Raw genomic sequence first — 15,920 nt, forward strand, 5'->3', positions numbered from 1 at the left:
TTATGGTGAGTCATTTTATTCATTTAATATTACAGCTCCTTTTACTCTATAAGGTTTTTATGGATCACATTTTATTAATATTAGTGTTGTCAGCAAAGTTTACTCATTAGTTATTAGTCTTTTAAATTAATTTAGTATATCTTGAATTCATCAGCAAATCTACATTATTTGTAGCAGTAATACATAATTAAGATTCAGGATGAATGGCACATGCGAATAACAGTTTTGTATGTTTTCTTTAATTCATTTCTACAGTTTACTCAGGAATGTTTATATTCTCCAATATTTCAGTGCCATTATGATACATGTTTGGAGTTCTTCAAAGAAATCAGTTACTGGATTCAGATTCCTTCCCTTCTGACTTCTGGTAACTGGGTTGAACTGATTCCAGTGCTGATTTCAACCATTTGTTATAAATTCCAACCTAAAACAAAAAGCAGACTTATTGAACCTTGTTCCAGACAAGACTAAAAAAGTGAAAGGATATTCAGAACCATTAACCTATGAGAAATGTTTGAATTTTATCTGGACCTTATTTTCTACAAGGTGAAATTTTGTGAATGAGGGAAACTGTAAGCACAACCAACACTAAACTAGCAGCTATTATTTTACAAGGATCTGCCTTGAGGTGTCTTCACCTCAGAAGTGGATTAATCCTTCACTTTCGAGGCATGCAGAGGCTAGGAAGTTCAAATATACCAAAGCTAGAGGCATAAACCACATCAATTTTATAAAATGTTAAACACACAAATGTGGATTATGCCTACCTTAGTGAAGACTGTATAGTAAGTGGAGTCACAGAAGGAGGTGCCATGTCGTCGTGGACTGACACTTACTATGCCTTGCAGCAGCCAGGTGTTGTTGTGTCCAGATGGATGGGGAAATATCAGGCCACCCCCACTATCACCATTACATACACCTGTCTCTGCATGGTGAAAATCATATATGCCCTGTTTAGAAACATAATAAACTTGGGGCTCTCCTAACTTAAAAATTAGTTTGCACACTTAATGTGAGAATATAAAAAGTAATAAAGAAACAAAACACTATTACATATTTTCTGATGGTGCAAGAATTTTGAAGATGGAAAATGTAGTTTTATATATTAATTTATTCCAGGTTTATTCATCTTGAAACTTGGCCAGAATTATATAACATGTTATAATGCCTATGTGAATAAACTTTAACAATCAAGAAGTACAAATATGATAAAATATGTGAATAAATTAGAAAATTTGTTTAATGGGAACAGGAGATTAACAACCTTGAAAAGTAACTGATAAAAGAGACGAACACAGATTTTTTAATTTGTTTTTGCCTAAAAATTTATCAGTATACAATATTTGCAGATGTGTTAAATTCAGTGCAGGGCAGAAAGTTATGATAGATTGCACCATAAGAGGGTTACGTTGGCATTCAAGAAATTATTAATATTAAGATTTCTTAGAAGTTTTAAATCATTGAAACAATAAAATTGGGTTTTTATAGATGACACTCAAATTGTATGAAACATTTTAGTTGCACTTGATTTTCATGAATTTAAGGGTCAAAAATAAGCAAAATGTCAGATGCAATAGCACTGCCATACCCAATGATACATTAATATTTACACATTAGCTCTGATTTTATTTAGCCATTTTACTGGGTAAATAAAAGCTTGTATCTACATAACACAATTTATATAACTCTACAACGAGTTAATTAATCAGAGACATTTGAAGTTACAGCTTCCAAATTACTGAAAACAGAGCTTACTGTTTCTGTATCCAGCACAGAATGTGGTGAAGGTTACATATTTCTTGAAGTCTCTTGGTTGCTCTTTGATGCATTTCTCATCTGACACAACAGGCAATTGCACTATACGTAGTGTGTCACTGTAGGTATCATTTTCATTCACACCCCACCCTGCCACCTGCCAAAGGTACTGAATTTATAATTACTTTCACTTCATTACTTATCTTTTTGTTTGTCAGACCATTGCCATATGACATGTCAATAACATGGCTATAAAATTATGTACATGTAAAATCTCAGCTAAAACTAAACTGTATCAGAAAGTATCACATTACAATAACTTTCTCCATAGAAACACATTCACAATTTGTTAACATATTTCTTGAAGTGTAAGACATGTATTCATCTACCAAGTAAAATTTATTTAGACAGTGATTCTAAGACTGTGTTCTGTATTGAAACCCAGACATTCTAAAACATACTGTCAGGTATATGGAAAATTTTCTGTTAACCTTTACCAGTTGTGCATTATAGTTGTATACCACTAAATTATTGACACAATTGTTCAAGTCTGGCTGGCAGTAATTCAGGAGTTTAAATTGCTATGTTTCCATATAATAAATGTTAAAATTAATCAAAGAACTGATTAAGTCTCCAACAAATACTAAATAGGATATCTGATTTAAGAGCATGTTAAGCAAAATTTTTTAATGTTTAGTGATCATGGATAATTTAACAAAGCATAATACATGGAGCTATCATAAGTAATTTACTCAGACTGATGTTTCTGTATCACTGATTATTTTATTTATTACAGTTCTAGATTTGTAGTTCCCAGCATTCATCAAAGACTAATCGATAGTCTCTGAGTTGGCCACAAATTTTTCCTCTTTAAGATTTAGAGTCAGCACAGTCAGCCAGCCCATAGATGTTTTTCTTTTTTAAATTTAGTGACAACAGATATTTACAAAACTCTTTAGTTTCTGTACTGGAGGTTAATCCTTTGTTACTTCCTATCTTACTTTGTAACATAACTTACTGTCCCAAGGTTTCCTTCAGTTAAATCATTATCAATGGCCTTCAGGTCCCAGTCAATGCAAACAGGTTGTACAACAGGTGATAATTCAACAGCAGTAGCCAGAATTAGCACTGCTAAGTCAGACCCATAGTTTCCCCTTCGATCCTGGTAAGCAGGCTGCATGATTATCTGCCTCACCTAGAAACTGAAAAACTGATCAGACTGTGCACAGGTAATATACAGTCATTTATACAACTATTAGTTTCTGATAGTACATGACATGATTTAAAAATATTTTACCATCAGCAGAGGGCTGTTATCTTCTGAATATAGTCTATTTATTGGTGCAAGTATTTCAAGTTGTAGAATAAGAAAAAATTATAGTAGTATCCAAAATAGATATGAATAAATTATTTTTAGGAAAAGGGGCAGTTTGAAAAGACAGTATTTCACATGCAACAATTATATGGTTACTCTGATATAAACTCTCACACAAGAAAGGAGAAACATATTGTGTTAGGTATAGAAAACTTGGGGGAAGGACAAACAACTTGAGATATGTAATATCAGCTGTGGCATGTGGAGTTAACATGGACTTGTTTTTTATATTATTTTAGATTAATATAATTATTATTATTGTTGTTGTTATGAAAGTCATACACAGTCATTTATTTTCAATCTAAACTAGTCCTGGAATTAATAAACTCTAAAAAAATCTGTACATTTTTCCTTACTTAATTTACTGCTGCTTTAAAATAATACAAAAAAATCATTAATTTGTATGTGAATTCTATGTTTCATACGTGACTGACAAATATATTTAATTTTTATAGTTGATAATCTCACACAACAGTTATGCAATGTCCAGAGCAGATGTGCAATACTGAGGAGTAATAAGTGAAAAGAAAGTGTGGTAGTAACCAAATGAAGGTAGACTAGAAAATGTTTCATGCACTTCTTGCATTTACAGTTCATAATTTTAAACAAACAAAACAAAAGACACTGGCTTATGCATGAACTTGATTACCGTGGTGAAAATGAAAAAGAAAGAATTAAATTTACTGTTTTCAGATTCTTATCCCTCATTTAAAACACCAGCACAAATGCACATAATTTGAAATTTTGTCAGCTGTTAGAGCATTCCATAATAAATTAATTCTACATACATCTTTGATCTGTGTTAACTCTTGGTTCATGTCAAACTCCCTGTAAAACTTCCCAAGAACCACACGAAGGGTATCTTCATTTATCTTCCATGTGCAATGGGCAGCTGTAACACACAGTGACAAGTAAAAACATCAAAGTTCCCCAAGTGAGATTTAAGTGTATATATCTCAGGACAAAGCATTGTGGAACTCCAATACACGTAAAAGGACAATGACCTGTAACCACAGCATATTCACTCACTAAACTTCCTCCACACCAGAAAGTCCAGTTGCCAGCTCGAAGTGTAAAGAGACCAGCTTGCCATGGCCATGCACCGTAGTTGGCTTCTTGACCATTTATAACCAGGGGTGTCACTTCTTCATCAAGTTTCCCACATTCTGGAAATACACACCTTGGCATAAATTGTCCAAAAATTAAGAAATAGGGTAGATTACGTTTAATATAACGAAAAATGATGTGCAGTAATAAAGCACATGTTTGTGTCAAAATGTGTCTGCTGTTGACAGTAAATAAGATATATAGCACAAAAATTCTGGTGTGTTTACTAGAATTTGACTGTTGACAAATCAAATTATACTTATAACTTTTATTTTAAAATGCCTTTGATATGATGCATTTTTAAATAAATACAAGAAAAAAATAGTTCAAGACTGATGAAGCATGGTTTGTACTTGGAATAGCTTTGCAATGTTAGACCTGAATCTTCAATAATCTGCAAGTGCTTGTCAAAATGGAAAACATTCAACAATCAAATGTAGCTTATCTCTGGAAACTGAATTTATACATAACAGTAAGTTATGCAAAATTGAAAAAATGCATTTAGAGATTGTATTTACCAAAATGGAAGACTTCCTTACACTCTTGTTTTAACCTACCAGGAACACATTTTAAGATGTCAGTGCTCCAAGTCCCATCCTTCTGACATTCACTAAATGTATTGCGCTGGTGCTCATCCCCATTGGGTATGTAGTACTGCTGACACTGGTATCGAGCAATTGTGCCTACAGGAAGTGGGTTATCACATGGGATCCAGCCTCGCCTGTTGCCCCAACGGGACTCACAAGTCACAGACAAACGTGGTGAACTCACAGGAGGACATACCACTTCTCCATTAGCTGAACAAGAAAGTACCAGGTGTATTGCCAAATTTTAGCTTAGTTCTTAAAATAATATTTTTTCTTTCATATGATACTCATTTCTTTATCAACAGTCTTATTTGATGCTTACTGTTAATAAAATCAGCGATTAATCACTAAACTAACCAACACACTAATTTGTTAATAAAATATTTTTAAATAGAATAAATCATTGGAACCACATAGATTAGAAGCATACTCTGAGCAATAAATGTGTAATTCACAACACTCACTCTGCAGGTGAAAGGTTTACTCTTCTAAAGAAAATGCAGGAAAAGGATCCATTTATTTTCAGAAACACCTCTGACCAACAGAAGAAATAAAGCAAACATGTCAAAAAATCAAATATATGTAGCTCTAATACTTAATATGATTAATTGGAGGGAGAGGAGAGAAAGGACAGGGAAGAGGTGGACAAATAAGAGGAAGAAGAAGAAGAGGAGGAAGAAAAAGAAGAGTAAGAAGAAAACAACAACCCATTACAATAAAAATGCAGCATTTGACACAATGCCAGTTCACACACAATTTGTGTGTTATATATATTTTTATTTGTACATAGTTATTACGAGGCTCTTTATGTATCCTGTACACATAAGGCAGTGAAACTAATCTGTGGTGGGCAATTGATGATGATGATGATGATAATGACATGAAAAACAAAAACAACATGCTCTTTAGTGTGTTGGTTACTTTTAGTTACACACCTGGAATGCATGTAGGGAGTTGAGGCACCCATGCTGAGTCATGACAGTAGACAGATGAGCTACCTTGTAGTTTGTGGCCAACTTCACATGAATAGTTCAGTTCATGATGCTGTGCCACTACAGCTCCAGGTTGACACATGGGGCAGTTAGTGGCATTGTAGTGTGAATATGGTGAAAGTGCAGGTAAGTGACAACTTCCAGGTGGTACTGTGAGTCCACATAGTATTGGATCCTCATCTGACCAATCCACACATTGAGGTTCCCCATTACAAGTGAGATTCATTAAGATGCAACCTCCATACTTGCACCGGAACATGCTCACTGGACAACTGGTACATAAAACTTCAAGGTGTAATTATGTAAAATATACAGCCACACTTATCACATTTATTAACCCCTCAGTGTAATTATATAAACATTTGGTAAAATGAAGGATAATAACTTTAAGACATATACTTCTTCCTGCAAAAATTTTAAATCATGCACTAGTGGAAATGTAAGCTTATTTAGGTAATATGTGTGATACAATTAATGCTGTTGACCCAGGTACTTAAAATAAAAATATTCTAAATCTCCATCATCAGGGCTGAAAGTATGTTTCTTCAAAATGTTATAATTTGTCTACAAGTCTACATGGAATCAGAACCCAAAATAATAACATCATTATACTCACAGCCATAAAAACCTCATATTCCTCACAGATTAAACCTTTATCTTTTGAATTATTCATGAGTACTCTGTTGTTTGTGGGTCTAGCATGCTATACTGTTCACTATCAGAAATACTCAATACTTGCAATGTTCTCGAACAGGTAGTTAACGTTTCATCTGAACTGTCACTGCAGTCAGGACGACCATCGCAAAATGCTCGACGAGGCACACATTCTCCTGACTGGCAACGTAGCTCATTTAACCTGTAGGGTTTAAAATTATTTCCAGCATAAAAGCATAGAAGAAACTGTGAGGCACAACTCAGCATTGGGACAATTTTTAGAAGTATATAAAGTTAAGCTAAAGAACTTTATATGCATCTGACATGAAAATACCATTTTCTGTCTGGTTTGTGTGTTTAGTTGAATGAAAGTTCCTAAATAGCATCAGAAATATAGTTTCTTCAAATTAACAGATGATCTGGTATAGCAGTGAAAATTGTGTTATGTTTGAGTTTAACTGTTTAGTTCAGATGAACAACGATGATTATAAACGGTGCTTTGTTTTCTGTGTTTCTAATGTAAAAATTATAAACTTACAATAAATCTAATAAAAAATCTACAATGTTAAAACACTCAGCATTCCTCCTGAAAATAGACTTTAATTTGAAATTACTTACGCACAGACTGTACAGGACTCCCCATCCTTTGAACACTTTTTTTGGCAGTGGTGCTGGAATTCATCTGAGCCATCTGAACAGTCTTTAAAACCATCACACTTGGCCACTTGGCTAATGCACCCACCTGACTCACAACGGAATGCATGTCTTGGACATCTGTGGTAATTTAATTAATTCAAGATAGTTTAAAACAGTAATTCCAATTTTGGGATTCAGAAAATATTTTACACAGGTTTGTAATTTTGTTATATATTGTTTGTCATAGGTAAGAAAGTATTTTTTATCATTTAATTTATATAAAAAGTGTAGATATGTATATGAATAATCCTGTAGTTGAAACTGTGTTTTAAAGCACTTCCAAAACTGTTGATTTGATAATTATTAATTGCATTTATTACTGCAGTTGTTGTTGCTACTAACTAACTAACTGCATGGAGCAGTTTTCTTCTTGGGAAGCTACAATCACTTAGTTTAAGAAATTCCCTGTACTATATCAAAGTGTGGAGGTTCATTAGATGACTTACACTGATTGGATTGTGATTGTCCACTTATCTGAAGAAGTTTGTTGCTTAATGGTTTACACAATGCACTTTAAAAATTCACATTTAGTTGCAAAACAATTATGGTATTAATTATGAATTTTTGTGAACATTGATGGAAGCAGCCGTTGTTTAGTTTAAAATACACAACTAGCATTTGAAAGTAGAGACTGAGGAAAACAACGAGAAACCTCAGACTAGCCATTCTGCAGACTGGAATTCTTCCCTGGAAGCTCCCAAAAATGAAGCAGGAATCTTATCCATTGTCCTGTGACAATTGAATAAAATTGACCCTTCTTGCAGTGAACATATTTATATGGACCTCATTTAATTATTAGTTTATTTAATGATGCAAAGATTATATAGCATCAAATGATATGATGATTAGTGAATAACAAATTTGAAAGAAGTTTAGGTATTATCCTGGCACTTGCCTCAAGGAAGTGAGGAAAACCATGAAGAATTGCAGTTGGTATAATTAGTATCCTGGCCAAGATCTGAACTCCAGATCTGCCAAATATGAAACAGGAGTACTAACCATGCCTTATTAAAGGAAAATAAATATTGAGGTAGGTGAAGTATTTATAAGAGATACTCAACAGAAAATCTTGACAGATGATACTGGATTCATCTGATTTGTCTGTACAATCAATTTTTCCATCGCACAGGAACCTGTGGTCTATACATTCACCTGAGCCACACCGAAACTCTGTCTCACTGCAAGCACAGAAACATTTATGACTTGAAGTAAGATGCAGTCATCAAGTGGAGACAAATAAAACCTTTAGAAATATTTGTAAATGTAATAATATTTAACAGATAATACAAATGATTAAGTTATTTACTTTTGTTATCTTCCTAAATTACAGGAAATTTGCTTTCACCTCTTTGACATAACAATAATTGACATTGAACATGATTCTGCTTTTGGATTCTGGCACCACATGTAAGTTTGCTGTGTTGTCAGTGTTTCAGAGGACCATACTGCCTCTGTCATCAGCCCTGATGATAGAGGCACTATGGTCCTCCAAAACAGCCAACATGATAATCTGCTAGATACTTGGAATTAAATGTATACAATTAAATGTTTAACACTTCCATAATTGTGCTATGCTGAAATTTTGCAAAGTGTTGACTACATGTCTGCTAATCCAATTAATTAAACTAACTCCATGGAGCAGAGTACTTCTTAAGAAGCTATCAGTTTGCTTAGCAAATTTATAAATTTTCTGCCTTTTTTTATATCTCAGTGGTTGAATAATGTCTTCACCAGTGCCTACCATTGGCCCCTATTCTAAGTTCTGCTAATCCAAATGTACACTAAATTGTGCTTTTAAATTTGAGATAACAATAGCCTGAGGCACTTTTTTTAACAACTGCCTGAACTACTTATTTCTGAAACTGCCATATATGCAGAATATATAATTACAGAACAAATTATATAATAAATTTTGGAGCATCAGCCTAGTTACTTCATGCATACAAATTCTAGTTTTAGTAGTTCCTCTGAAAAATGAACTGAAACTAACTTGCAGCTCCCAGCTTCATGACCACAGTGACTTTCATCAGACCCATCTGCACAGTCAGCCTTCCCATCACATTTCAGATATTTCTTGATGCATGCACCATAATTACATTGGAATGCATTTGTAGGGCACCTGAAACACGTAGAATAGCTCATTCATTTGTGGCCTTTCCATTAGCTGTAGGATTTGGGTTTCTCCTGGCACTGATTATGAAGATGGCTGTCTTCTTAGTTGTTGCACTGTGAAATCTTGTAGAAACTTACTAACGTTTCAGAGGTACTTGCAATGCAAACTTTTACCAGACTACAAAGTGTTACAACCCAGAAGACACATATTATTACCACTCATTCATAGAGTAAGATGTTGCTTGTTGGGTGGAGTATCTTGCATAATTTAATTTTAGATTTTATCTATGTGCACAAAATGTTTCTTTGTGGCAAAACTACAGAAAATACTTACATGTGGACTATTCACAATTTTAATCCAGATCTTGTTCTCCATATTTTTGGTAGCCACTCACTGAAGTCAAGTGACAGAAATTAATGTATAATGCAGTATTACTCACGTCATAAGCATGCAAAATTCTCTGATTTCATCTGAACCATCAGGACAGTCCATGATACCATCACAAACTCGTTTCAGAGCTATGGTGGTCTTGTCTGTGCAGTTAAATTGTCTTCTTATATTGTTGGTTAAAGCTACAATGTATGCAAAAACATGCATATTTTATCTTCATAAAAAGTAACAAGTGTGGAAAGATGTACTACATTGGAGTATACATATTTTATAAATTCACTTACTTGCTATCTTGTAAAATCCTTTGGCATTGATCTTTATTTATTAGAGCATTAAAATAACAAGAATTTGTAATCATAAAAATTTGACCTCGAGTCACTGTTCTTTGGAAGAAGGCATAAAGCATAATTCAATTTAATTCTTTAATATTAGTGTGCTGTATGAACAGCCAGAAGGCCAATTACAGATACAGCACATAGATGAGCACACGAACACAATAAAAACATAAAAGGTAAAACAAGCAGAATATAAAATACATTAATACGGAGGACGCTAATACATAAAAAATGCAATTAAATACATTAGCATATTTGTAAAAATAATTTAAATCAATTGAGTAAATTATACTATTATGGAATGTGAGGAAGTGTGACAATTTTCATCTCGAATATGTTCAAGTCCCTGCAGATGACATTAGAAGTTGATGCGCATCTAGCAGAAGGACTGTTTTTGATCAAAGGGCTAAAACTGAACATAGAAAAATCTCTCAGATTCCGAGCAGGGATGCGGAGACCAACAGCTTCCAGAAGGGAGGGACAGCATTTAAAGCCGCGATAAATAGTACATCACTACAATGCCTTCTCTTACGCAGGGTATAGAGTTTTAAACATAATGAAACAATAAGAATAAAGGAATATTAATACCGGTTTATTATTCATATGTTATAGACTTTGATGCTGAAGTGCACCATTTATCGTGTTTCTGCTATAAACTGATGTATGGATCGTACATTATTCATTGCTGCATTTTCCTTGTTCACTGTATTCATAATCTTGATCTTAAGAATGGCCATGCAATAGAATTTATTATAAAAGCAATTAAAAATTCCAAGAAGGTATGCAACTTGAATTCTAACCAGTTCAACAGCTACCACTTTCATATCTGTAATATTACCTATAATACAGCTATGGAGAGAGGTTCAGATTCATTACTGTTGCTATTATGATAATAGATTTATATTATATATTACCAAATATGTTATTTGCTAAGTTATTTAAAATTTAAAACAATAAACAGCTGCAATCTGTAATAATAATAATCAGTTTAGTGAAATATACTGGAGTTAGAAACGTGGCCTTTGGATAAGACATTCTCTATTACAAGAACACTGAAATCCATAACCACAACACATGTCAAAAGTTGGAACTCCATGTCCTGTTCTACAGAATGAATGTTCTCAAGAAAGGTGTAGTGAATATAGGAATAAAACTATACAATAAATTACCAAGTCAAAATAAGGAAAGTGGAGAAAATTAGGTCATTCAAAAACAAACTAATGTCCTACCTGTTACAATGTACATTTTATTCAGTAGATAAATACATGCCATGTAAATCAGAAGAGTGTATATGAGTAGGTGCATTCAATGAATTGGATTTGTATTGTGTGGTAATATTGATATAACTTGTAAGCCGTGTATTTGAAAGATGTATCTTATGTCAATGTTTTAACCAAGTAGGATGAATAAAATTGAATTGAATTGAATCTTATTACAGATACATATATACACAGACACACACATCTTACCTTCAGTAAATATTAGCAGAAGAACTGCAGCTATGAAGCTGAATTGATGAACCATGTTTCACCAGAAAGCACAACATAGTGGTGTGACATCTGGTCCCACTGTTATTTATAGTAAATCTGCTTACAAGGGGCAAGAGCAGAGGCTGAAGGTTTTGCAAGGATTCTGTTGTTCACAATAGCACCCAAGTATGGAAATCTCCACAGAGTCATAAAACAAGTCCAGCAGGTGTGCATAATGTTCTTCCCTTGTTATTCAGAATAAGCTATAACTCTTTTGTCTGTGAAGTTCTTTTAAAGTGTCATATAAAGTATAACAATGTCAAGAAGTAAAAGAACTACTGTCTATTTTCACACAAAACAGTTAAAGTATAAATTTATGAAGCTTTAAATAAAGTGTTTTTTAATATGTGTTGCTTCCAGGAAATACAAACAGATCCAAATGCTCTAATACTATGAACAGTCCACAATGTCCAATGTGGATTTATGGCAATATCCATTTTATACATCCTGTTGAGATTATTATTAGCAAATGTACAGAAGATAGAGGTTCTGTCATATGCAACATACACAATATAATGAATAAAATATTGTGCATGATGGAACCTCTATCTTCTATATATTTGCTAGTAGGTTTATGGCTGTTGGCATACAAATAATATCAGTTATCAGAAAGCTAATATTAATGGCATAGTTTAATTTTATACTTAATAAGTATTATACTGTATAAGTATCATGACATAAGATTGTTACATCTAGAAAGAGACAGAGTGAGAGCAACACCATTACGATAGGATTTTCACCTTATAAATTGAATTTAGGAACTTATATAACTATAATGGAAATGTTTGCCCAATTTATATTGAAAGTTTAGTATTACAAATAAATTCAAAGAGCTGCCACCATGCTTAATGTATTGAAATAAAATATTTAAATGAAGTCACCAAACCATGAAAAAGTACTAAAGTGAACATAGCCTTACAACTAACAACACTATAGATTATATGCAAGACATTTTCAGTAATAGGAATAATTCTGTTTTTTCACAACACAACACAACCATGGAAATACTGAAGCTGTCTTGGTAGTGTCAAAAATAGAATAAAGTGTATTATTTAAATAGTTCACAGAGACACTACACACAAAATTATAAAGCAAAACTTGAAAATAAATGACTTTTACAAAGGAAATTATAATCCCATCTTTGAAATACTGTACTACAGTCCTATCAGATAGCAACACTAACTCACCCCTCTCCTTTTCCCCTTCTTAGCAGCAGATCTTGTATCTTACACATATTATTATTGTTGGATATGAAAAAATACATTCCACATTAACACTACAAACATGTGCTTTTAAATTACATTTCTTTAACTAACTGATCCAACTAATAGCCTGAGAAAATTTAATTAACTGAATTATGAATCCAATTGATATTTAATATATATTTCTGTAAGAAACTTTCACAGTAAGATACTTGAACTGAGTATTAATCTTCAGCTGTTTATACTTGAAAAAACACTGAATTGGTCCTCAGAATGACACCCAAGCTTAATATCATCATTAGTAATAATACTGTTGTCTCTGCTTCTGTTCCATTAGCTCCTGATCCTTTCTTGGGGTGTACACACTTCTCAGCATTCCTCTTCAATTTTTCATAAGCTTCTGTACTTTCACTTTCCATTGCCTCAGACCTTTTTAGAAAACCAAGTGTTTCTCTCTGAAGCAGAATTAAAGTATTACATTGTAGCAACACATACCAGAATCATATTAAGTAAGAATTGAAAATACTGGTTAATTAATCAATTCAGTGTATAATCTTATGGATGAAAATGGGCCAACAGACTCATGTAGCGCTTGATTAATAAGAACCTTCTACACCAGGATGACATATCAATCCTTTCTTCCTCTCTTAACACTTATAATATTGGAATAGGGGATTTTTTAAACAATTGAACTGTGGGACTGTCAATTGGACTTTAACTTTAGAGTTAATGGTTTAGCAGGATACTAGAGTGACTCATGTCCAGCTGGGCCATGCATACGTTTGGACACAAAGTCAATAAAGTTAAAACTCATATCAAATGAAATATTTTACAATATTATGCCTTACCCTGAACAGAAGATCCTCTGTGTTATTAAATGGTTTATACAGATTAAAAATATTCGCAAAGTAACCACTAGTATACCCAAACCATTCATCTAACTCAAGCAGTGTGAGAGACAGATCTCTTGATTCAGTTCTGGACTGATTTCTCCTTGCAACCACCTATAAAATAGTAAATTCATGAGAAGAAAATGTTATCATCTACAGCACTTGAAATAAAACCTAGCTCCTCCTTAAAACATAGATTCAAGCACATGCACAATATATGAGACTGTTATATAATAGACAGGAAAGAATGAAGTTGTTTGCTGCTAATTATAGTTTTTTATTTACAACTATAAATCTTATCAATTTAAATGAATGAATTAACTCGTAATCAGTCTGATCAAGTCAGTATAGGGAATAGTGGTATATCTTTGGGCTATCAAATGATATTGGTTTTTAATTCTCCATATTTTATGTAACAGCATTATATAAAAAAAAATATCATTTTAAAGATGGTAAAATTCACAGTGTTTTAATATAACATTCTTATATAGTTTAAAATCTGGAAAAATTAGCCATACTGAATATATTAATTAGGAATCTTTACCTAAGTCCGAAGGATTTCTGGTTCCTCACAAATTTGAATGTTGAAATCAACAGAGCAGAGCTGCTGTAAGGTTAACCATAGATTGATTTGTACAAAAGTTGAAAAAATACATCTTTTCATATGGTGGTTGTGCTGAAATGAAACTAGAAACTTCCCTTCCACAATTTCCTTCTCTGCAAATGAATATGCATGAATATTAAAGCCACAGACAATGGCTTCACCTCTGTGACAACGCTGGTCATTACAACTGTTTTGTATGTAGAATGAACATTAATTAATTTCTTGTTAACAAGAAACATACCTCTCCTCCTGTAACGACAGCCAGTGCACAGTCATCATCTGGAATTGCAGTAAGTGGCACTTTTGTTCCATTGCGGCACATTATTCTGTACTTCTGTGCAAAGTCTTTAGGCAACATTGTATCTTCTGCAGAATGAGAATTAATATGTGTCACTACTCTGACCTTGTCACATCAAACATTTTATGGTGGATGGACAGTTGACAATTATTCGCTGAATCTCCAACCTGGTTGACCACACATTGTTGTTTGCCTGTGACTGCTTATTTAATATATCCACAATTATTCAAGAAAGTTTTATGGAACCTGGAGGTTCATTACCACATTCAGAAGAGCCTTTCATTTGTCCCTATCCTGAGCCAGATGAATGGAGTTCACACTTTATCTATTTTAATATTATCCTTATTATTTCATACATCATGAACTTCACCTGAAGTCACCCTAGACCGAACATGAGTCTCCAAAGTAAGAAGCCAACATCTAAAAACTTGAGCTATGGCACAATGTGTAAAGTACAGGTATAATCTTATTTACTCTGAATTTGTAGTTACTTAGGAAAGCGTTAGGACTAGAGTTTATTTACATTCCACAGATCCTTCTTTGGGCTAAACTAAAGGATGTAGGTCATGTCATAATACAATTACAGAACTTATTTCACATATAGATATATATAAACTTGAAAATTTTCAGTACAAGTACAAAACCTAATTTCACATATAAAAATCATTTACAGAGTAGGAGTGAGTTGAGGTAATATTTTACAGAAGGCTTGAATACTTTTATATCATGATTAAACTTTCAATTGTAGGTGGAAGATTACTGAATAACTTGATACCTGAATAGTATATTCCTTTTTTATATTTGGTGTGGTTAGTATTTGGTATTTATGTTTTGTGTTTAAATTGCACACATCTGTATTTCTTTGAAAGTTGTCAAAGTTTTCCACCAAAATTGATAAGACAGTAAATTTCCAAAATAATTTTCTATAAGAGAGACTGCTTTTAACACCTGCCATTATTTTAATCATTTTTTTAATTTAAAATACTTTATTACCATCTGTTGAATTTTGTCAGAAGATTAATCCATACAACAGTACAGAGTGGAAGTAAGTGAAGTAAACTAATTTTAAAGTATATATTGTTGTGAGATGTACAACTGCCCTCATGACAAAGCATGCAGAGCCTAGTTTGGTATTAATATAGTCAATATTTTCCAATTTAAGTTACTATCAATTTGTAAGCCAAGGGATTTGTTTGCTTTTACTTTCTCAATTAATTTATTGACAAAACCTATATTTAAACTAGGACATGTCTTGTTCTCAGTAAAACATTTTATGCAGTTTGTTTTACGAACATTTAGTGCCAATTTGTTAGCTTTAAACCATTTGTTTAGGTTGGCAAATACATCATTCATGATATTTTGAAGTTCGTCAAATTCTGGATGTATAATAATG

General features: G+C 32.9%; 2 protein-coding genes across 4 annotated transcripts in view; both read right to left on the reverse strand.

Annotated features, from left to right (window-relative positions):
• Nucleotides 1-11,562, reverse strand: LOC110829652 (limulus clotting factor C). Its single transcript, XM_022063618.2, has 14 exons — nucleotides 11,474-11,562; nucleotides 9,719-9,851; nucleotides 9,157-9,285; nucleotides 8,228-8,344; nucleotides 7,089-7,244; nucleotides 6,556-6,672; nucleotides 5,760-6,088; nucleotides 4,795-5,034; nucleotides 4,135-4,296; nucleotides 3,919-4,022; nucleotides 2,774-2,950; nucleotides 1,756-1,912; nucleotides 768-925; nucleotides 1-424 (listed from the first exon to the last, which is right to left on the reverse strand). Exons 1-14 carry the CDS (start codon nucleotides 11,526-11,528, stop codon nucleotides 329-331), a joined length of 2,130 nt encoding a protein of 709 aa, XP_021919310.1. The 5' UTR covers nucleotides 11,529-11,562; the 3' UTR covers nucleotides 1-328.
• Nucleotides 11,231-15,920, reverse strand: part of LOC110829637 (transferrin) — an 18,914-nt gene continuing 14,224 nt past the window's right edge. For all 3 annotated transcript variants that reach the window (XM_022063575.2, XM_022063572.2, XM_022063573.2), the window contains exons 13-15: nucleotides 14,471-14,595; nucleotides 13,584-13,739; nucleotides 11,231-13,190 (exon numbers count right to left, since the gene is read on the reverse strand). In XM_022063575.2, coding sequence (XP_021919267.1) covers nucleotides 12,975-13,190; nucleotides 13,584-13,739; nucleotides 14,471-14,595 — 497 coding nt within the window. In that variant the 3' untranslated portion in view covers nucleotides 11,231-12,974. The remainder of the gene's footprint in view (nucleotides 13,191-13,583; nucleotides 13,740-14,470; nucleotides 14,596-15,920) is intronic.

Source organism: Zootermopsis nevadensis, unplaced genomic scaffold, assembly GCF_977971745.1.
Source record: "Zootermopsis nevadensis isolate Lab colony 2312 unplaced genomic scaffold, Znev_1.0 Znev_ptg000020l, whole genome shotgun sequence".
In the NCBI taxonomy this organism is placed as follows: domain Eukaryota; kingdom Metazoa; phylum Arthropoda; class Insecta; order Blattodea; family Termopsidae; genus Zootermopsis; species Zootermopsis nevadensis.

Bases quoted from the DNA above. Each gene is read 5' to 3' on its own strand.
- LOC110829652 (XM_022063618.2), bottom strand. From the start codon at position 11,528: ATGGTTCATCAATTCAGCTTCATAGCTGCAGTTCTTCTGCTAATATTT. The intron at 7,245-8,227 runs GTTGAGTATCTC...AAATTACCACAG, and splicing joins ATCATCTGTCAAGATTTTCT to ATGTCCAAGACATGCATTCC. The intron at 4,023-4,134 runs GTCATTGTCCTT...TGTGTGTTACAG, and splicing joins TGAATATGCTGTGGTTACAG to CTGCCCATTGCACATGGAAG.